The sequence below is a fragment of the Labrus bergylta genome, chromosome 7, assembly GCF_963930695.1.
Source record: "Labrus bergylta chromosome 7, fLabBer1.1, whole genome shotgun sequence".
In the NCBI taxonomy this organism is placed as follows: Eukaryota; Metazoa; Chordata; class Actinopteri; order Labriformes; family Labridae; genus Labrus; species Labrus bergylta.
The window spans coordinates 2,883,062-2,906,690 of NC_089201.1; the positions used below are offsets into that span (position 1 = coordinate 2,883,062).

The following is a 23,629-nucleotide window of genomic DNA, read 5'->3' on the forward strand; positions in this document are numbered from 1 at the left end:
CACTACTTAGGGATGCATGCACATCCTCAGTTAACCCTTTCTCTGTCAGAGGATTTTAAAGGAAAAAGACTTCAGTCATGATAAGTGGAACTGTCACAAAGTGCTTCTGCCTGATACGCTGAAGCTAAAAGCATGTCTAATTGTTTCTCTCACTGTGTGAGCTGTAACTCCATGAGCACAGCTCATCTGCTACAAACATCATTCAATATTGATTGTTAGTAGATAAAAAGCTATTGTACTTTATCCATTATTTATAATTCATTGGAATCCTTTGCTCATAATATGTGGGCTGACTTCATAACAGCTTCCGTTGTACGCCTATTGAACAGTTCACTTAAACACGGATTGAGATTTTACATCAGCAAAAAGGTGTAACATACAGTAAGACACTGCAGGTCCAAAAGTTCATCAGATTAGTAAGTAAAGGTCACAAAATAGAACTCAAAAGATTAGCTCAACATCCAGTACTGATGTAATGAATTTCTTTGCCTTTATGTTAAAAATGTTGCACTGTGATGAATACAACTCAGGAGTTTAAACCAAGCAGCAACATCCAATGTTGAAAAGTGGAGCCAATGCAGAAGTTCCTTGATCGTTCACCATCAACATCCATGTTAAGAAGTTTCTAGCCTGGTTAAAAAAATGTTTTGGTCTGAAGAGCTCATTAATATCTGAAGGGTTTTTGAATTGCTTTGTAACTCGTCTTTGACTTCACAGCTCAGAGTTCTGCTTTTGGCTTCGAACTCTTCTGAATAAAAAGAGGGTGCTGTGTGCCAAGAGAAATAAGGCCTGCCTCAGCTGCACCTCTTTGTCTGTTGCTATGTTGAGTGAGAGTAAGTTTGAGACAGCATTGTGAATATAGTGTGTGTGTGTGTGTGTGTGTGTGTGTGTGTGTGTGTGTGTGTGTGTGTGTCTGTGTGTGTGTGGTGTGTGTGAAAGATAAACAAATCCAGGAAATCAAACATTACTTGGGAGGCAAATCAACTGACATGTAGACGTAGAAGAACAGCATGAAGGACCGTTAAGAGCAGGCTGTGACTAGAAAACTACTTTAAACAGTTCTATCTCTTCGTGTCACTCCTCCCTGTAAAATCTTGATTTCATTTGGGTTACCTGTATTCTGTTCTTCTATCTCCATCTTGTGGAGTGAATGTGTAAGTACATGATGAGACATGGTCAACATGATGAGACAGGTCAACTTGATTTCAGTTCTGGATGATGGATATATTACTTGATCCTTTCACCTGCTTGGAAATGATACTACTAATAATATGTGCCAAGATACTTTATATTAAGTTGTATCATCATTAAACAGCCTTTACTGTTCTTTGACATGTTAGGTAAGGCCCCACTTCAAAAGCCTATCCTATCCCTGTCGGGGGGGGGGGGGGGGGGATAAATATCTGTGCTGCACTTTGCCTATCAAGCTCAAATGTAATTGTCTGTCACTGCTTTCCTCTTTATTTTTCTGACTTGTCCTATTGTTTCTGAACTTCTGTGTATCCTTTCTTGACTGCATGGTGTCAGAGTGGTCAGAGTGCAACAAGTCCTGTGGATAAACGAAGAACATAAGAACAGAAGAACAGAGTCCGCTACACAACGTTATAATGACAATATTTGTCTTTATATCAATGCTATGTGTAATCCAATGGAATGACAACATCCACAAAAGAGAGGAGAACAACATACTGAGGAACAGAAAACATAATGCGGATTAAATACTAGGAGTCTGGAGGAGAAACTCCGGGTAAAGTCTGTGAAAAATGTGTCTGTTTGCGTTCACACATAGCCTAAAGAACCTCCGGGTAGACTAATCTCCAGAGTTTTTCAGGAGATTTTTGTATGTGTGAAAAGGGTTAAAGTAAGCCAACTGAAGTCATGATTTTTACACTTATATTATTTTTTATTGGAAAAGTGATTCCAGTAAGTGATCTAAGAAACTAGTCAGTGAAACAGAGGCAATGAAAAAAAAACAGATGTCCAAAATGACAAAGAGCAAAGGCTATAAAGTCAAGGAAATATAACTTTGGTGATGAAACAGTAGAAAGAAAGAGGGTAGAAACACACTGCTAATTCTAACAAACAAGGTATACTACAAATCTCTCTTAATGACAGTACAAAGAAAAACAACAACAACAATTATAAGAAAAGCTATATTGGTACAAAGGTCCCAGTAACAGGCAACAGTACTGTTTTTTAATCCGCAAAGGTTTCCATGGAGCTTCCGTTGCAGCAGTGCTGCACAGCAGATATGTAAAGACATGACACAAAGCAGTAAGGTACATAAAGACTAATCTTAACAGTATAAAAAATGTCCCTTAAAATTGATCTCTTCTATCTTAAGTGGTTTTTAGTACTATTTGTAGTTGTAATTAAGTGTTGGTTAGATACTAAATAGACATTTTATCAATACATCTTTAAAGACTCTCTGGGTTTTGTCTTGCAAAAAGAACTCTCTCTGCATCTCACAGCATTTAACAGACCTACAATATGATTTATATCATTTAATAAACCAAACTTGAACTCTAAGTTTTCACCCTGCTTGTCTGAACAAAGATTGTTGAGCTGGCTTCAAAATATTTTCCAAAGCCCTGCAGGCTGCCAAACAATTCTGAATAAGATTAGAAGAATACTTGATGAGGATATTTAATGCATTAATGGTATTTAAAGGGTAAAAATAATGTATCGAAGGCATCTTTGAGTCAGTACAGTAAGAAGTAGTCACATGCGAATATCTCAGGCTCCTGTATGGCTATTTTTCTGGGAAAATAATTGAAGATTTTTGTGAGAATTCTCAAGAGATCTCAAGCCGACACCGTATTTCAAACCCCAAGGACAAAACCTCAGAAAAACAAAAGAAAAGCAACCAAGCTTGATAACAAACCATCTGTAGTTAGATTACTTAACGGAACATTCCTCAAAACTTTTTATTTATTTATTGCAGAACACTGAACTTCCACTTAAATTCGACCATTATTATCTACAGCAAAATCTAACAAAAACCTTGGTTCACTAAACAGTACAATATAAATCTTTCTCTCTTCCTTTTTAGTTACCTAAACACAGATTGATTTTCCAAAGTTCCAAACAAACCCATATTCCTTCCGCACATCTCACCTCCCTGCACATAGAGGTCATTTAAAAAACAAAAAACAAACATATTTGAACCTCATGAACTTATCCAGCTGTTGCCTCTCCTCCTCTCAAAGTCCTGTTGCTAGCAGGGATGAACGTTACACGCGCGGATCTCCTTTCGGTCCTTACAGCTTGCCATCACGGTACCTTTACCTCTTTTCTTCACCATCATGAAACGTTCTTGGATTCCCCCTCCACATGGTTTGGTGCAGTCCGTCCAGCTGGTCCACGGCTGTAGCCTACAACCTAATGGGAAAAAAACAATGGCCAGTCAGTTTTGGTCTCATATCAGCTGTAATAATAATAAAGATATTAAAATAATGGACAGACAGTTTTGGTCTCATTTATCAGCTGTAATAATAATAAAGATATTAAAACAATGGCCAGTCAGTTTTGGTCTCATTTATCAGCTGTAATAATAATGATTTTAAAACTTTTAGCCAACCTAGCTGCTCCTCGACAGCTGCATCTCTTCCCTGTTTTCCACGCCTCCTTCTATTTCCTCCTCCAGCTCCACCTCCTTTCTCCTCCCTCGTTTTTGTTCGGCACTTTCTGATCTTGCATTTCTTCCTCTGGATTGTCTCCGGACAACCACTCCCCCCAAGCTGGGGCTCCAGTTTGACCATACGGGTTCGAATCGTGTGTCCTTTTCCACAGGACTTGTTGCACTCTGACCACTCTGACCACTCTGACACCATGCAGTCAATCGCTGAAAGGATACACAGAAGTTTAGAAACATAAAGAGGAAAGCAGTGACAGACAATTACATCTGAGCTTGATAGGCAAAGTGCAGTACAGATATAAATCAGTAAAATAAACACAGATTCTGGTCTGTTTATTAAATCTATGATGTAATACATTCAAACTACTTATTTAATTCAGCTTTTCTGAATGACATGAATGTGTAACTTTATGAAGGCAGAATAGAAATGAATTGACCGGCCTAAACACAGATGATCAAAACAGACACTAGCACGCAGATTTTAGAAGGACAGGGGCCAAAATTCACAAAAGTGCATATTCCTACTAGTTCCGATAATTAATCTGAAATCATGATTTTGTTCCATAGTCAAAGGAAAGGTGCTGTATCAAATTATTATTATTATTATGTAACATAAACGTAAAAATATAAAATGTAAAAAAACATGACTGATGGTAGTTTTGAATAGTGTGATTTTTCACACTTACATACATATGACATACTATAATGCAAAACAGAAATCAAACAGAGAGCTGAATATATGATTTGATACTTATGTGCTAACATATTAAACATCATGTGTTTTTTTCTGCTGAGAAAAGAGGCTGGAGGATTCTCCCACAGGATTTTTGATTAGGCATGCTGAACACTACTTTTTTAAGTCAATATCAATTCAATTGAAATGTGAACATCAGAGTCTTTCAGGTTGTTTCATTGTTTGAATTTGAAGTTTCGGTGCGCTTTGCTTACCAACTGGTTTTGTATTATTATTATTGTTTGTTTTTTAAGATGCCCGTTAGCTTCTTTTCTAAACAGTAGCTACTTGGTATAGAAGAGTATAGCACCTCATATAACTAAGGTCTGATGATGAGTGAAAGGGTATACTAAAGCAGTGGTTCTCAAACTATGGTACATGGTACGCGGGCTCCCTGTGGTGGTACGCAAATCTCCAAATATATATTTAAAAAAAAAAGGTTCAGCATAAAACAATTTTTTTTTGTCATACTTATATTATCTGTCTTGTATCTATTGGGTTGTATTCCAAATGTGTTTTCCCTCTAAATTAATCTAGTTTTGGCAACAAACAACTTTAATCTTCTCAATTTATGCTCGAACGCGCACAGACATAAACAAAAACAAGAGTACGCCTCGCGTTTTTAAAAGTTCCACTCGATATTCAGTTATAGTTCAGTACTGAACCCTCTCTCTCTCTCTCTCTCTCTCTCTCTCTCTCTCTCTCGCTCTCTCTCGCTTGCTCTGAAGCTGATGTGATTCTGCTCTATTTTGCTGTCTTAACTATGCGCAGGAGTCGAGGAGTTTTGCTATGTTGAACGCAGAGCCTTATAATACAGAGGCTCTGGTTGCACGGAGCCTGCGGAGCGTGCGCCTGCACTCTCTCGCGCTCTCTCTCCCCTGCTCTTTCTCTCTCTCTCTCTTTCTCTCTCTCTCTCTCTCGCTCTCTCAGGCACGAGAGGCATGAATAAATGAAAAATTAAATAAGAACAGGTCGTAAATATACTTGGGCCCAGGTATCGTCTTTGTGGGAAACACTGGAGACTAAATATTCTCAAACAGGTTGTTGGTATAAAGTTGTCATTTTTATTGTTCTGCCCTTCATTTGATTTGGGTAAATGTCAGAGTTGTGTTAGTTTAAGTGTCAGTTCTAGCGCTAGCCCTTAGTAGTCAGAAAAGTCAGACTGTGTGGCTGCCAACAGTCAATAATAAATAACCTCCTGCGTAAAATGTGTGTAGAAATAGGCCTACAGTGTATTTTAACGTCTACCATAATGGTGGTACTTGGAGAGCCAAATATTTTCGGAGGTGGTACGCAGATTAAAACGTTTGAGAACCACTGGACTAAACTATTCAGACAGAGGTTGGTCTACAGCTCTTTTGGTAATGAACAGCAGCGGATTTGTCCTACTTACGGCATTCGGGCAGCATGCATTTCTCTGTCTGCTCCAGCTCCTCTGTGCATCCTGCAGGATCAGACTTCAACATCCTCTGACGTGTTCGTATGCCCCGCCCACAAGTAACACTACACACACTCCAGTCGGACCAGGGTGACAGCATGCAAGGGATGGTATCTGCAGGAGATGAACACAGATAGTCATTATTACCAACTTTAACTGTCAGTTTGGAGTTATAAATGATTATTAATCTGACTTCATACTCCAAATCTCTCTCATCAGTCTATTCAGTGTATAATGTAGAACAATGTGTGGTATGTATTAACACAATTTAAATAAAAGGACATAAATATTTGGTAACTTACAGCATTCTGGCATCATGCACTTCTCCACTTCAGCTACCTCTGTCTTACACATGGATCCATCTATAGGTGGCATCTTCACCATGCGCTCACGTCTCTTCATACCTAGCCCACAGGTGACACTGCAGGGGTCCCACTCGCCCCACTCAGTCACCACACAGCTACTGGGTGCTGTGGAAAGGACAAATACCAAGAACGCTATTTAAAAGAAAACTCTCTCTCAGTCATTCCATTACAGGGCGATCTACTTTTAGCTTGGCAGCTTCAATTAGAGCTCAATTTTAGAAAAAACATTCATAACAATCATAATTGTCAAACTTCTTCATTGCAGATATCAAAGGAGTCATTTTCCACCAAATCATGTCTCAAGTTAGGAGGGTTTGTCCATGACTGAAGAGATTTCTCTACGGCTGAAAAGGGATATGCATTTCCTAACTTGTGTGAAATTCCACTTTACTAATTTAGTATAAAAGACGTTCACAAAAACTTTTTTTTAGCAAGAGTATTAGCAGTACATTAAGTAGAACCAAATGAAATTATTAACAAATATATATCAAATACTACTTTTACAAAAAAATCTATCTGTAGTTCTGGCAATCTAATGACAACATAATCTTAAACATGATACAGTTTTACAGAGTTCATAATTCCAGAGCTGTACATCTTCAAACAAGTAATAGATTCAATAAAAGATTTCATGATTGACATGTAAAAGACAGCTTCTGAATCCAAATGCACAAGCGGGTTTACTTTGTCATGCTGTCATTTAGTAAACAAACATTTCTTTTTAAAAGCATCCACAAAAAAGGAAGAACTCACAGCATTCATCATTGACCACACACTTCTCTGTCTCCTCAGAGTTGAGCTGGCAAAGCGAACCATCCTCAGGATACTGTTTGACGTACCGCTCCCTAGACCTCATCCCCATACCACAGGACACACTGCAGGCTGACCAGCTGATCCACTCCGACATCATACACGTCGATTGCTCTGGCCAGCAAGAAAGAAAATATGATTGAAATATTTTGAGATTTTCTGACTTTTTTCTCTCTTTGTTATATTAGGATAAGAGAATTCTGCATCAAAACTTGAGCTGACTTGTTACTATAAAATGAACTATAAAATCAAGCTCATTTTGGTCATATAACTGTTTTGTTCTTTGTACTAATACCAAGACCTCAGTTTACAGGATAAATCTAAATAAAGGGCTGTGCTAGTCAATATATGATTTCTGAATGTCTGCTCTTTCTCTCAGTCAGTTTCTAAGAAGAACAGAGTACTGATCTAATCGCAGACAATTGAGGTGTAAAACCTCCATTAAGTGCAGCACTGATTCCCCCAGACCTTTTCTGGTAATCTTACTTCATCATCATTAGAAATGTTCAGTTCAAGGTTGGTTAAAGGTGCTAAGCTGGCTAATTGAAGAATGTTACAGTGTTTTTAGCAGAAGAAAAAACAAATGAATATCTCATCAATATTTTGTGTCAATATTTATTTATTTCATAAATAGATGATGATACCCCTTTGCTAAGGGTTTACATTATCCATCTGTACTATACACTTAAAAAAGACATGCTTATAGTTGCTTAGTTGGTCTACTCTTTCCTCAGTCATAACTTTAAATGATCACTCACAGAGAGTGTTTTGACAGTTTAGGGAGGAATTGGGTAATCCTCAATCTAAGATTGGGCGGATCAAACCCTGGCTCCTACACTCATAAATGTGCAAGAATAATTGGCTGAGTTGTGGCCTTCATCACCAATCATCAAGATCTGGTGAAGACATAAAAAGTGTAATTTCTGTGAAGTAGGTCTGAAGAGTATTGATGATTTTTGTCCTAAATTCCTGTCAGTGAGTAAAATGTGACCAACCAACTGACAGCAGCTGCAGCTCTGTTTTTTTTTTTTTACATTAATTTTTACCCTCCATACTGCATCCTGGTCCCATGCAGGGCTGAAAGTCTTGAGTATGTGGACATGGAATGCTGCGGTCAAGCTGGGCCTTCAGCATCCTCTGCCTCATCCTACGTCCTTTTTCACACGTAGCACTGCTGCATGCCGACCAGGGGGACCAAGGTGAGTAGATACATGTCTCTGGTGTGTCATCTGAAAAATAAATACACAGCATTATTAAGATTAGGGAGGATAAACCAAAATAATATATATAATTCATAAAATGATCACTGTTACCAGATACATGTACTTCTGCCATATTCCTTTAGTCTTTCATTTCACTTAATCACAGTAACTAATAAGATGATGAGGGACATACAGTATATTACTATACAACGTTGCATTATAAAATGAAAAAATTATACACTGATGATGTATATATACAGAGTGACTTTTTAAGGGTGTTTGTTTTTGTATATTGTGCTGACCACTGGGTGGCACCGTGAACCCAGGGAGCCAAACTTTGTTGGCAGGATGCTGATTAGCACTGAGGTCGATGGTTTTTGACCGTGGCACACTGTGGCAAACGTTGCATACCGAGGCAAGAAACAAGCCTTTTCTTTTATTTATTATTCTTTATTGTGTTGAATCATTAAATAGATTGGCATATCCTACTGCAAGATTGTGTGTTTGTTAGTTTGTTTTTGGACTCATGGCAAGGAGCCACACGTACATAACCAAGAGCTACAAGCCTTAAAAGATGCACTGGCTTCAATTACTTTGCTATTCCTGGGGTCAAAGGGGGCAGACAAATACGTGGTTATAAAAGATCATGTATATTGTCAGGCACTAGGGGAATACAAACTGGTGATGACAGAGAAAACAGGGAAAGAAAGTAGCTGGAGACATAAAGGGGAATGTAAAACGAGAGTTGTGTTGATGTGTAAGTAAAAAAGAAAGCTCCTGTTGGACCAAGGGGAAAGCTTGAATGAAGAATGGTTTCAAAGGGTCCCATATTTCCCTCTAGCCACATGCATTAACTCTCTAGAATGATCTGGACAGATACCCAGTTTACAGAGCTTTGTCCAAAAAAAAAGATCTTCACAGCAGCCTTATAGATCCTTCAAATGTAAGTACATTGACTTAGGCCCTAAAAGGGTCTACATGGCACAAGGTGGAAATACTTGAAAATGAAATGCTTTGATTAGTGAATCAGAGCAGTGATACTTGTATGAGACTGGGGCTGTAATAGATAGTTAAAGTGAATGTTTGGCAAACATGGAGTGAAAGGCATAAGCAGGTAAGTTTCAAGGACATGACAAAATAATTTGAGAACTCCAACACGCCTTAAATCATCAAAAGTCTTCTTGGTGAAAAGGGTTCATAAACAACATAGAGAGTGTCTGTGTTTGTTTACCTTCTTCATTCTCCTCCTGTCCAGTATCAGCAACTATGTCATCGACTGTGTCTGGTACCATATTACACTGCTCTCCCTGCATACATAAGGTAAACAGGGGTCAGTTACAAGAGAAACACACACACACACACACACACACACACACACACACACACACACACACACACACACACACACACACACACACACACACACACACACACACACACACACACACACACACACACACACACACACACACACACACACACACACACACACAGACAGTGTATTATATTTTACCTTTCTAGCAATGCGTTCCAACACCACCCTTGCTATAGAGGCAATAGCCCCTCCCTCAGGGTCGTAGAACGGGCTCTGAAGGTGGTCCAAACTGGTTAAGGGGCGGATCTTCTCCTGAGGAATGGTTGGCCTGTTTGGTGACTTCGGGGAAAACAAAGTAGGATTTGTAAACAAGTTAGGTACCTTGTTGTTGTTTTTTTTTTATTGTATGTACATAACATTTTAATCAGACTTTAAAACATGATTTAATTAAAGACTGATTATTATGTTTCAGCTTGACTATTTTTATCTGGAGCAGTCAGAACGGTGTTTGTATAGTTCCCCCACTGTGCTGGATATAGGATGACATTAAAGATTAGACATCAGACATAAAACATTTATACATACATATATGGTTTAGATATATAGAGATATATGGATTAGAGATATAGATATATATATGGATTAGATATATATATATGGATTAGAGATATAGCGATATTAGGGCTGGGCAACGATTAAACGTTTTAATCGCGTTAATCGCATGGGTTCCTGTGATTAATCACGATTAATCACATTGTTTTACATAAAATCCAATAATGAATTCAAAAGTAGTGTATAGCGCACTTTTATTGTAAATGTACTTCTCAACTTAAACAATGTAATCAAAGCAAATAAATACAAAACTAAAGCTTATTGCATTATAGCAACAGACTTTTACAATAAGAAAATAAATAATAAAAACTGTGTTAATGCGAGATAAAATAATTGTCGGAGATAATTAATTAATGAGTTAACGCGAAAATAACGCGTTAACGTGCCCAGCCCTAAAATATATATATGGATTAGAGATATAGAGATATATGGATTAGAGATATTAGAGATTGAATTTAACTGATTTCATAATAGAAATGTTTGACTTATTTCACTGACTGATTTGATATATTTGGTGATTGATTTGATTGACTTATTGATTTTATTCATTGATATGATTCATTTAATACATTTCATTGACAGATTTGTTTGAATGATTGATTGAAGTAGGCGTCATTGGGTCTCTTTGAAAGGCTCTATATAAATCAAATCTATTATTATTGGATTTACTGCTTTGCCTAATATCAGTACTTGATTTGATTGAATGAATTCATCGATTTTGTTTTCATTGATTGATTGTGTTGACTCATTTCTTTGATTCCATTTATTTCAGTTATTAGTTTGATTTGATTGAATTCACTGTCTGGTTTGATTGAATTAAGTGATTTCTTCATAGCATTATTTTCATTCTTTGATTTCAGTTATTGATATAACTTGATAGAGCTGGATTTCATCCCTAGATACATTGTTTTTTATCAAAAAGATTTATCGAATATATTTCAATGATTTCTTTGCTTAATTTGACGGATTTCACTGATTGATTTTATTGATGGATTTTATAGATTCAGTATATTGATGTAATTTGTTGGATTGATTTGATTAACTTAATTTATATAAAGGATTGATTTCATTGGTTGATTTTGTTTATTTGATGGTCTCAAAGCTCTGCCACAGCCCTTTGTAGAGTGTTCAATATGATGGAGTAGAAATGTGTCTTTTTATAAAACCAGTTCTATTTAAGACTGTGCTACCATAGAATATCAAACTTCAGATACATTACCTCATATGTGACACCGCTATCAGTGCCTGCATCCCAGGGAATGAGGTCTGTCACAAGCCTCTGGACCCAGCCACACTCTTTGGTACAGAGGTCCTCTCCTGACAGCCCCACATTCCAGTCTGGGCTTGGCCCGAGCATGGTGAGGAACGACATCAGATGACGGGTCTTGTCCACCGAAAACTCTGCTGATGGAGCTGCTCTCCTAAAAAAAGAAAAAGAATAATGGAACAAATCCATGTAGACATTTTATAAGATGACAAATCCCATCATAATCTAAAATGATCGGCTATTTGTATGTAGTGATTTGTAATGCATGTTTAGTGGGTCCAATCTCAACAAAGTAATTTACAGCATGTTTAAGATTTTCCTTTATATATTATGTCTTTCCAAATATAAAAATGAATAGCAATGAATCGCAAAAAAATCCATAGTGGCAATAAAGTGAAATATAGATTTCTTTAAACAACTTTTTTTTTCTAATTTCCCTTGCACTTGCAAAACAATTGCTGCGACCTCAAAATCTGCTCTGGCAATTAAAGCGTAAATGACTGAGTTTGCAATGTAAGATCCCTTTTTCCAATCCCAAGGGTAAAGCTTTCTCCTTTTTATGAAACGTGCACCATACGTTCATTCATATATATTACTTTTTGGTAGATAACAGGATTACTTACTGTGGATTTGTATTCATATGAAAATACAGTTATTTCTGATCATTCCATTGTTTGTATTAGCATCGAGTTCAGATCATCCACGAACCTTATGGCAATACAGCACGCATTTACTTTGGACATTTTGTTATGAGGCCAACAGCAAAAAAAAAAAAAAAGTTATTAGGACATTTTCAGGATGCTATAATTCATTCTCTGTAAACTTTACATAAGGTGAAGGTAAGATTATGTTGTAAAAGTCCTCAGTGTTAGCGGAGTGTTAGGGGGAGATGTGCCAACGAGAGAGGGCTTGCCTATTCTCATAGTATACAGAGTTTAAGTTCAAGTTCAAGTTCTATTGAATTTGAAACTCTACAATAGGGTTTACACAGTTTGTGCCTAGCTTTGCTGCAGTCCAGCCAAAAAACAGGTTCCTTAGATAGTGTTAACTTTAGTAGACCTTTCGATATTGGCCGATTCCTTTTTTCATCTTAAAATAACTATTTTTTGTAACCTTCATCTGATGAAAATTCAATTTTTGCATTCATAATAACACAATGACTCTTAATTAACTTTGAACAAAAATATTCCAAATTGCACCAGGTAAGATAAACTGACATAGTGCTCTGCTCACACCCACACACAGTAAGACTGCCCCGCGTCTGTGTCTTCATTACTGTGTGTCTGGTAACTCAGTTCATCAGTTTGTTTCATTAAATCACCTTAAAACATCAGCGACACTTCTTACACAACAACACAATTTACATTTAACAGGACAGGTCAAAACAGAAAGAGTGCATAAGGGGAGTAGTAAGACTGATTTTCCACACATTGTGTGTGTCTGCATCAGAGAACTGAAGCGGGAGGGAGAGAGCAAACTTGTGTATGGCTGTCGAGTCAGTGTGTCGCTGTCTGCATGGCATGAAACTCTCTCCTGGTGTGTATCTGAGATCAATAGAATCTGATGTATATAAGAACAGTTTGTTACTGATCATGGCCTGAAAGACAGAAAACCTTTTCGGTCACCAGTCAGTAAGTTGGTGCACCAACATGTTAGGTTTAACCCAGAAAGTGAAGCTATAAAAATAACTGTGATGTAGTTGCCTTCTCTGTAGCTCAGTGGGTAAAACCGCTACTCAGTTCATCTCTAGGTAGGTGGTTAGATTCCTGAGAATAACGGGGTATCTGATTTCACTGGAAATGTTTTCCTGTAGTGGTAAGAGTGTGTATTAGGTGTTTAAAGATTTTATACCATTTGACCCACAGGGTGCTTCAGTAACAATAATACAGGTGTATTTGTACAGGTGTAAATGTTGATGTGTTGTGGGCGGCTTCGGCTCAGTTGGTAGAGTTGGTCATCTCTCAAACGGAGAGTCGGGTCGAGGTGTGATCTCCAGCTCCTGCAGCCACATGTCCGATGTGTCCTTGTGCAAGACACTTGAGAGGCGACAACTCTACCAACTGAGCCACAGCCGCCCACAATTCATATCCATTCACACACTGATGGTTGATGTTGCTATCAGAAGTAACAAATCCCATTCCTTCACATTTAATGAGGCAGCGGTAGCAACTTGGGGTCACCAAGTTGGAGTTGAATGGATATGAATTGTGGGTGGCTGTGGCTCAGTTGGTAGAGTTGTCGCCTCTCAACCGGAAGGTCGAGGGTAATTTGGTGGTGGTGTATGAATGGGATCAGTTACTTCTGATGCATGATACTACATAATGATCTCTACAATCAGTGTGTGAATGTGTAGGTGTGACCTGCAGTGTAAAAGCACTTTGAGTAGTCAAGTAGCGATTTGATAAACTCAAGTACATTTACCATGTAGTGGGTACTTGACCATTAACAACAAATTAATAAATAACAACAAATGTAGTGGTCTCCTAGCTGACAGTAATCTCCCCTTTTGTAGGTCATACAGAATGATCAGTATCAAAAGAGAACCCTGGGGCGCTGGTGGCGCAGTGGTTGGTGCACGCCCCATGTATGGAGGCTGTCGTCTCAGACGGGCGGCCCGGGTTCACATCCCACCTGTGGCCTCTTTCCCGCATGTCGTTCCCCACTCTCTCTCTCCCTGATTTCCAACTCTATCCACTGTCCTATCTATCCATTAAAGGCACAAAAAGCCCAAAAATAAATCTTGAAAAAAAAAGAGAACCCTAACCCTGCTATAACCAGTTAAAACTACTTATAATTTTAAAATCATAGTTTCATAAGTTTATCCGTTTAATTTCCAGTCAGATGTTTCACCAGAAGCCTTTCCCCTTTAGTGAAACAGTTGACGAGTGATACTTACAGGTTGAGGGGTTGCCATGCTGGCCACTGAGCCTTCGTTTTAATGACAGTCAGTACATCATTTGCCTGAGAGAGAGAGAGAGAGGGGAAAGATAGCATCGTGTCACAGAAGTGGATGTCAGTGAAATAAGGAATAAGGAAAGGTAAATAGGTAAATGCCAGATTTTAAACTTGACAATACTGCCATACTCCCAAGGACACTGACGTCAAGTCCAGACATCTTTATTTTCAGATGTCTTGATCCCATTAAGATAATTTATTTGTCACAGAAACACACAGAAAAGTGTCCTGATTTTACATAAGAATAACAATGAAACACAGCAAAGAGTGCAAATAGTACATGCACTAGCTTTGCTGTGGCCATAAAACAATAGATTATGGCAAAAGAAAGTTTAAGTAATGTTCAGGTCTGTGTTAGCCCATAGACAAAAAACAGAAACATTGAATTATTTAGAGGCCCCAAAAACAGACTATTGGCAATTCTTTCTTACATGTTTAAAGATATTACAGCTTTGGCTTTCCTTAATGACAGATTCCTTTCTTTTCCTTTTACCCCTCATGGCTCCTTTTTTGTTACCCTTATGTCCCTATATTCCTATCCTTTTCTTATTAATTTAGCCCCTCAATTCCAAATGATTAAAATCCAAACCTTACCACAACTATAAAAAGTGCATGAAGGATTAGTAGTTTAATTCAAAAAACGTAAATAGTGACTGTGTTCTTACGCTTCATAAGAACCGACAGCTGTGGTTTCTGCTCAGTGAAGCTGAACCTGAGCACAGCAGTTCTTTGTAACAGAGCAACATGGTTACAAATAACACTCCATTGCAAATTAGCGCTTAATGCAAATTAGATGATGTGTGTAGGAATATTTTTGGTTTTGTTGGTGTTGGAAGATTAAAAATGTGATGACCAATTTTAGTTAAATATTGCCTTTAGATTTGATGGTAGAGAAAACTATCATCAGGTGCAACCACATTTCCCAGCAATGTAAAGATTTACTGATCCCAATACGTTTTAATTCTAACGTTTATATTGGGTACAGGTAGCCCTCAATGAGCGGGCTGAAGGCCCAATTAAGTTATGACTCAGTTTAGTGAAATGTTGCTGCTTACTCTGCATACTGTGCTTAGTATCTTCAGTTTTGCAAGACTCAGACCTTTTATCACCTTTTTGTCTTTTATCAGAGTAAGGTCAGCTTGCAAGGAGAAAACTACAAAATGTCTGGAATGGCCAGAGACTCCATCTCAGAAATCTAGTCATGTAGACATGTGATTATGAAGCAAGGAACACTGCAAACTTCTGACAGTCTATTTGCTTTATAGAGAATGGATTCACTGGATTCATTGAAGATTTCAAACACATCACAGTGAATTTATCAGTATAAAAGATTTTCTCATCAAACTGTGGTCTAATCTAAGATAATTTTTCAAATCAGTGGAAATACAGCTGTGAAAATAGTAAGTTTGGCCTCTTTTCTTTCTGGTTTTCATTCCCTGTGTTATTTCCCTTTTCTTAGTGTTTACCAGCAGAGACATAAACATGTTGAGTAGTATGTGGGGCTCGCTCTAACTTAACAAATTTGGGTAGATACTCAGACCATCCAGCCACAGAGAATATCCAGATAGAATACTTTAACTCGTACCAGCTGAGTTTGTAGAGTGTTCATTTTGATTCATAGCCAGGGGGATGGCTATGATTACCTCCTTTGCTTTTAATCTGGATCAGATGGGAGATCTTGCAGTGCTCTTGTTCCTTGTATTTTGTTTATTTACTTACAGGTGGGAAACAGACTTCTGAGATTTAAGTTGCAGAACTTTGTGCAAAATAACTTCAATGACATGTGTGAGGAAGGTTGTGCAAGCTGTCTTAGACCAATATGAGATTCTACCATGACCAACCTCTTCAGTTACAAGAGAAGGAAACTTGGAGACTCTTTCGCATTTCAAACCTTTCGCAGTACATTTTGTAATCAAAACAGTCCCCAGTTAAGAAAGGATATGAACTAGGGCACATGTACAGCTACATCTACAGCTGTGTTATTTAACCTTTTCACTCCAGCCTCCTTTGTCTCGCTGTTGTCAAAGGAAGGAAAAAGGTATTGACCGTTCCCTGCTGTGCTGAAAGCTGTTCAAGTTTTTAAGGTACTTTAGGACACAAAGAATGTCAAATGGCTTAACACAACAGTTAGCCATGACAGGCAGTTCACAAAGCAACTGCTGAGTGATGCGTGCATAAAAAAGGAGGAACTCCACTGAGAATTCCATTAAGACGTCTGAAAGAGTGAACCCTGAAGCAAGCCATCTAAGGTACACTTTTACATTTTGGATGAGAAAATAAGTATGGAGGCACTTGCATTCATCATGCAGCTGTGTGACACTTTTGAAGTTTATACAAATCACTTTTAAGACAGCCATTCCACATGGGCTTTCTGATACGTGTAGAATATACAGGGAAGAATAATTAGGTAGCGCACGTATATATTTTGTATTTACAGAGTTGAGGAAGCATGACACTTAGAAACTTGGTTGCACTTGATAATTCTAGTAAGACAACTCACCATGTTATTTTGTTCCTTCAGTATAAACGCTGATGACATTATACTCTCTAAGTTCAACCTTACTCATCTGTCTTTTTACTGACATGAGAAAAGATTACTATCATTGCTTTGGTAAAGACTAGGATTGAATATGTTGTATCCATTTACAGAACATCTGAGTCATTTGTAGTTAAGAATATTAGAAGACGGCTCCTTTCCTATACAGATGTAACACAGTTACCGGACCGGATCTTCTAAAAGTGGGGAAGAAACCCTCAAAATACTCCTAAAAATCGTTGTTACCTCAACAAGTATCAGTTGAGCCAGTGTTGTTTGAAGTCGGAAATAAGTTTGAAAATGACAGAAAAAAGATCTGGGCCTGTTCAGTTAGAAAGAAGGATTCTTTAGCAGGAACCTAATACACACCAGAATCTTAGACTGAGCTGTTGAGTTGTATTTTAGGTAATATATCATTTCTGACTCATTTTTCCATAGTGAGATCAACAAGTAGAATGCTTTAATTTCATTTGATGTTGAGTTTGAATACATTACTTTAATCAAAAATAAGAACATGTATATCAATTATTTTGCTTGATGAAAGCAGAAGAAGGAGTGACAACATGAAATAAAAGAGTACAGGCCAAATAAAACAAACAAAAAGTATGGTCTCTGCTACTATGCAAAGATGTGCTTTGTGTGCTGAGCCGTGAACACATCTGCACCTGAAGTCTTTCAAAATCAGCATGATTACACATATTTCAGCAAGCTTGCAGGTCAGGTCTTGTCCAGTAGGTATTTAGGCCACATGCTTACCAGGATAACTTATTGAATGGTGTAATTGCAAGCTTAAAGTCCCATAAACAAGAAAGAGATGATAAAACCCTGTACAACTAAACACGCCAGGCTGTTACATCACAATCTATTCACGATATCCATTTTTACTTACTGTTTTTACAACAGTTTTACATGTTTGACTTTGGCATTCACCTGTCATGGCCAACTATGGAAGCTCTGCTGAAACACAGAACTCTGTTAACAAATAACTGCTGATCAAGATTTTTAATCCAAAGCTCTTCTTCAAACATCCTTTAATGCATCACTATCCTAAGCAGCAAAGCTAGGCTTGCTTTTGCAGAAATGTAAAAATGAATCCTTGTGGAATTAGCCCAAAATCCTTGAGATGTTGCAAACTTGTATATCTATAGTTAGGATATGCGGTATAGAGCTTCCAATAAAGTTGAATGGTGGAACAGTAAGTTGTCTTTATGAGGATCAGCCCGACACATACTGTATAGCCGATTCTCTTTTTAGAATCCTGGTGTCTTAGATCACACTGAGACGCGGCCGCTCATAAAATGCCTCAAAAGTGTGTCGGGCAAAACAGCATGGTGCGCCTGGAGCCGGGCTGCGTGCCCAACTGGGCGATTAAATGTTATTTGGTAACAGAGGATTTAAACAGACTCTGAGCTCTTGCCGTAGCTGTCCTATTGGATGAGGAGGGGGAAACAAAATCTAAGCAGAGATTTTGGGTTCATGACATACTGAACAAAAGGAAACAGTATGGTGAAGACCACCATCTCTTTAGAGAGTCTACACGCTACTCATTCTTCTTCTTCGTGGGAGAGAAAGCGGTAAAGTAGTAAGGCCTGCCTCTTGACTGATTTGATTGGCTGCCTGTGCCACCTGTAACATTGACGAGCGGTGCGACTCTGTGCCTTGCGCTGAGAAGTTGAGAATATTTAAACTTTAAAGCACGTCTAAAAACCACTAGAAAAACACGACGCGCGGCACAAGAAAAGAGTGCACGCCAGGCGCTCTATACCATCTGAAAATAATGGTTTTGCTGGCGGTGTGATCAGGGCCTTATGCACATGTACATACTTCATTGGGTTTAATGCTGTGCTTCTTCAGAGGAATGGATATGGCTTACAAACTGAAAACTTAACTGTAGGACACCTGTTGGCAAACTTCACCACCTCAAACACAGAGGCCAAATTAGGCCACAGGCAAAACTTCAGGCACAAAGCGACAAAGCATGTTATTCACCTTCACACTTTGCTGTGGTTAAGACTTACAGCAATACTGGTTTAACTGACTTAAACCAGACTGTCTCTTAAGACTTAAACGTGTGGTAAGACAAGGTCCTAACACAACTGTTCCAACAGAACCAGACTCCATGAAACTAGGTGCCTTATTGTAGGTTCTTAATGGTCAAGCACCATCTTACCATCTAGAGCGTAATATTACCCCTCTAGACCGTTCATGGTACCTACATTCTCTAAATGTGCTATGATAGGTAGAGCCTTTAGTTATCAGACTGAAGACTGAAGGCTCACTCACACTGGTCAATCTGTACCATGCCTAAGCACGCTTCACCCCTAAAGTCCAGTTCATTTGACTAGTGTGAGCGCTCTGATCTACACTTCCTCGGCTCTGGCACACTTCAAAGAGGTCACTTCATGCACGATCAAAAGCATGCAGGTACACAACTTTGACAGGCTTCATTATGGAGAAATCATGTAGTGATCGGGCTGTATCTGATTAAAATGAGTCAGCAAAGTTGACCTGGAACACAGAAACACAAGCAGTTTCTGCCTCTTAAAGGCACTTTGTCCTAGTGTTGTGCTCATGGTGTATTCATTTTAATAAAAACAACAAATAATAATAGATTTAATTTATATATCGCCTTTCAAGGGACCCAAGGACGCTTTACATGGTGGTTATGTTCGGTCTTTGTAAATAAAATAAAAAAACTCCGCTGTCAAAGCACAACATTTCAATCACGGATGTAGATATTATTAATACATAGTTATCTCCACTTTCTACAACAAGCCAACCATCTGTGCTGAGTGAGAAAAGTGAGTGTCAGTGCCTTGTAGAGCTCCGCCATCCTTGTTTCTCTTCCGTCGACGTGAGCGACAGAGAGGGAAATGGAAATGGGGCGTCAGGGTAAAAACGCACTTTGGGCCATATTAAAAGTACTATGGGCAATGCACACATCCAAGTGAACGTTATTCTGTGTCAAAGCATCATGATATCGAAAATGACATGCAGTATGGGCGCAAGGTTTGCCGTAGCTATTGTATAGGGTAAATAGTTGCCTGCTAAACTTTACCATTAAAAAAATCGAATATATTAAAATGTTAAAAATGATAAAGCATACAAATTCAAATGGGATTTTAGAAGAATATCTGCAGCCATGACCTTGTGTGTTTCACAGCACGACTGCTTGTTGAGTTTTTCAACAAGCTAACTGTCTCTGCTGGTTGGTGTCCCAACTTTACCCCATGCTGCTTCAACTGCAGCATCAAAGCCAGCCAGAGTGGGATGTATTTCAAGGTAAAATGTTTCATCTTTGCTTAATATTGTGCCTCTGACTTGTTTGTATTATTCAGGCATGAAACGTTGCATGCAAGCCTTATTAGCAGCGAGAGGAGTCCAGGATTATTTTTACCACCCATCTCCTGCATGTCACAGCCTGTTCTGCATATTTGAAAATCATCTGGAAAAACTGCAGCGCCAAGGTACTTCCTATTTTCTACTCAGGGAACTGCTAGAGAAAAGCAAAAGAGCTGCAGTTGGGCTGGAGATAATACTCCATAACTGAGGATGTGCCTCCATGTCCATCATCAGTAGGTTTAGTTGTATAGGATAACATAGTATAATTTACATAGCACACAGGGTTAGCACATTTGAAACTGTGCCTAACTCAAAGGGGCCAACAGGGTAAACATTAATCACACATTTAATCAGAAATATGAACATAACTGACCCCAAAACATGTCAGAACAAACCAAGAAAAATGAATGATCAAATTTAACAGACATGTCAGTACAATCTCTATCAGCAGTTTTTCACTTCCAATGAAAAAGGTTTTATAACAGGCAATCGATAAGAGTCAGACATTAATATTTGTTTTTCATTTTCAACTCAATAAAGCAAAATAAGATCATTTTAATGTGATATACCTGGTGAAAATGTGCAGTACTGAAGTAGTCTACTTTGTGATTACATAAGTTGTGCATTAGTGAGGCGACCTTAGTATGAGTTTTGTTCATCTTTTTCACAGAAAAGTTGCTCACACAGGTATGTGCTTCCAAACTTACATCACATCGCAACACTTTTTTAGGCAGAGTTAGGGCATCGTTTGGGGATAAAGTGTGGAAATGGTTCAGTGCCCAGGAACTTGTACTTTGACTTGAGTGTGCCATTACATTGGTGTTCTATCAGCTCACTTTCGATATTTACAGGTGCTCTTTCCACACAACTTCAACAAAATTACCGAGCAGTTCTAAATTGATATTCTGATTTTTGAACAATCAACCTCAATTTCGATGCTATTTCATGTACTGTGAGCCCCTTATTTACATTTAAATAGCCTTCATGTTTTTGCACACCAGTTATCATTTAACATTTAAGAGAATAGTTGTAGAAAAGAAAGGTTACAGGAATTTATGTTACCATTCCTTAAAGTCACACATATTTTTAGATACATTTTAATCAGTAGTGTTGGTAGGATAGGTACCACTGGCCAATGTGGCCCGCAGGCCTTCAGTTTTAAACGTGTTGAATAGATTCAGTGAAAAAAGTAAAGTTTGTGTTGCTAGCTAATTATGGAACTGATACGGATCAACAATGTTTGTGATGGTTGCTTTATACTTCTTGTATACATACATACATACATACATATATATATATATATATATATATATATGTGTGTGTGTGTGTGTGTGTGGGCGGCTGTGACTCAGTTGGTAGAGTTGTCGCCTCTCAACCAGAAGGTCGAGGGTTCAATCCCCAGCTGAGCAACATGTCCGATGTGTCCTTGGGCAAGACACTTAACCCTGAATTGCTCCCACTGCTTCAGTGGTGTATGAATGGCATTAGTTACTTCTGATGATACTACATAGCGATCATCACTACCATCAGTGTGTGAAAGGGTGTGAATGGGTGGGTGTGACCTGCGGTGTAAAAGCGCTTTGAGTAGTCGGAAGACTAGAAAAGCACTATAGAAGCTCAAGTCCATTTACCATATATTATTTGTTTACCGTGATGAAACTAATTGTTATTACAAATTATGTAACATGCATTTCAATTAAATGTAATCTAATAAAACTGAATTATTACATTATATTATATATATTTACTTTTGGAAAATATTCTGCCTCCTTGAATAAAGAATGCAATCCATCAAAATGCAGTAGAACTGCTTCTGGGGCATTAACAGATTACATTTTTAAGCAGGTATTGAAGTTTGCCTAGAGGGCACATATTACAGTTTCTTTATTAAGAGAAGAAAGAAAGAATGATTTGAGAAAGATGGGTCAAATTCAACAACAGACTTGATGCTAATGAAACATCCAAATTTGGTCACAATCATTGTGACTTTCAGAACAGTGTCGTCTGAGATATTATAACACTAAGAGTTTTCCCCTGCTGTTGTGCCTGTGTCGGTCTGCATCGATTGACTTGAAGCACACATAAAGCACTGAGTCAGAGAGGTTGATCTTTAGGCTTTGTCCACCATCACCACAGCGGATTGCTCCTATGGATGGTTAAGATTCCCAGCAGGGATTACTGACCCATGTCGGCGTCCCACCTTTACAGCAGCCTTTGATGTTCATCCAATTTTATCTTAAGAGCCCCACAGATTGGGACATGTGTGTCCTTTTCGTTTGCTTTTACATAGAGCCTTGAGAAAGTGAAGTGTGTACATGTGAATGAGAACAAACAGTGGATTTAGGTAAAAGAGAGCACCATCGTCTTTTTAGCATGCTAATGAATTTCTATTTGGTATGTTTAAAGAGTAAATTTATACGGCCGGCTTGGAAGCACTGCCATCGTGCAGGAGCTGGCATTACTGCGGTGGCATCTCAGTGTTTGCTGCTGCCTGGTTACTATGACAACAGCATTCATAGTTGGGATAACATAATAGAGAAATAAATAAAGAAAAACTCAACCATCAGTCACATGTGATGAATTGTTGTATAATATAAAGTTATTCTACATGCTTGTTAGCTTAATTAATTAACTGCTGCATTTAATCATTGGACTAGATGCATTGTGAATTATATTTCTATAGATATTAATTAAGCATATTTTGTTTTTGTTTATTTGCCAAAGCATCTGGTCTGTTATGATTACATCCACCTGATTACGCATGGCCATAGAGGAATGTTTTATATACGGGATCACTTCATACCTACATGCCAATCAATAGATCACTCAGGGTCTTCTCTCAATCCACCTCTGAAGAATATCTTAGTCCTGTGTGTGTTGTGCACTTCCTCTTTGTTTCCCCAGAGCTAAAGTTTGTCCCGACCGTTAGAGCAGCTGAGAACTCCTCAGGTTCTTCCTGAACTCCTTTACAATGTTGTTAAAGGTCAAGTTACATTGAAAGTCATGGTCAAAGTAAAAAATGTTCATTTTGTAGGACTGCTCGCATTCAAACCCACAGCTGTTGAAGGGAGACGTCACAGCAGTAATGGCTACTTGTCTACTTTTAGTTTTTCTCTGGATTCTTCTATAGCCGAGGCTACTGATTTTAAAATACAGTATTAACTAATCCATTCATACACAACCACACACCTCTGCCGCAGCAGCACGAGCAATCTGGGGTTAAGTGTCTAAGGAAACATCGGACATGTGCCTGCAGGTCTGAACTGAACTGAACTAGTACGACCTTCTAGTCGGCCAACTCTATAACTGATCCACAGCTGCCCAAATTTTGAAAAAAGTAAAAAGTAAATCAATATGCAGGACTACATTTTTTAACTTGAATGGCATAAAACATGATACACAAAAAAGTTGGACTTT

At 38.3% G+C, this 23,629-nt stretch overlaps 1 protein-coding gene across 1 annotated transcript in view; it reads right to left on the reverse strand.

Moving 5' to 3' along the window:
* Window positions 1-1,597: 1,597 nt before the first annotated feature.
* The window catches only part of LOC109992762 (spondin-1), a 41,530-nt gene continuing 19,498 nt past the window's right edge, over window positions 1,598-23,629 (reverse strand). Inside the window, exons 7-16 of the mRNA XM_065956515.1 lie at window positions 14,276-14,340; window positions 11,332-11,533; window positions 9,699-9,839; window positions 9,417-9,492; window positions 8,030-8,212; window positions 6,927-7,097; window positions 6,111-6,278; window positions 5,764-5,922; window positions 3,581-3,844; window positions 1,598-3,381 (exon numbers count right to left, since the gene is read on the reverse strand). Of these exons, the coding sequence (XP_065812587.1) occupies window positions 3,218-3,381; window positions 3,581-3,844; window positions 5,764-5,922; window positions 6,111-6,278; window positions 6,927-7,097; window positions 8,030-8,212; window positions 9,417-9,492; window positions 9,699-9,839; window positions 11,332-11,533; window positions 14,276-14,340 (1,593 nt within the window). The 3' untranslated portion in view covers window positions 1,598-3,217. The remainder of the gene's footprint in view (window positions 3,382-3,580; window positions 3,845-5,763; window positions 5,923-6,110; window positions 6,279-6,926; window positions 7,098-8,029; window positions 8,213-9,416; window positions 9,493-9,698; window positions 9,840-11,331; window positions 11,534-14,275; window positions 14,341-23,629) is intronic.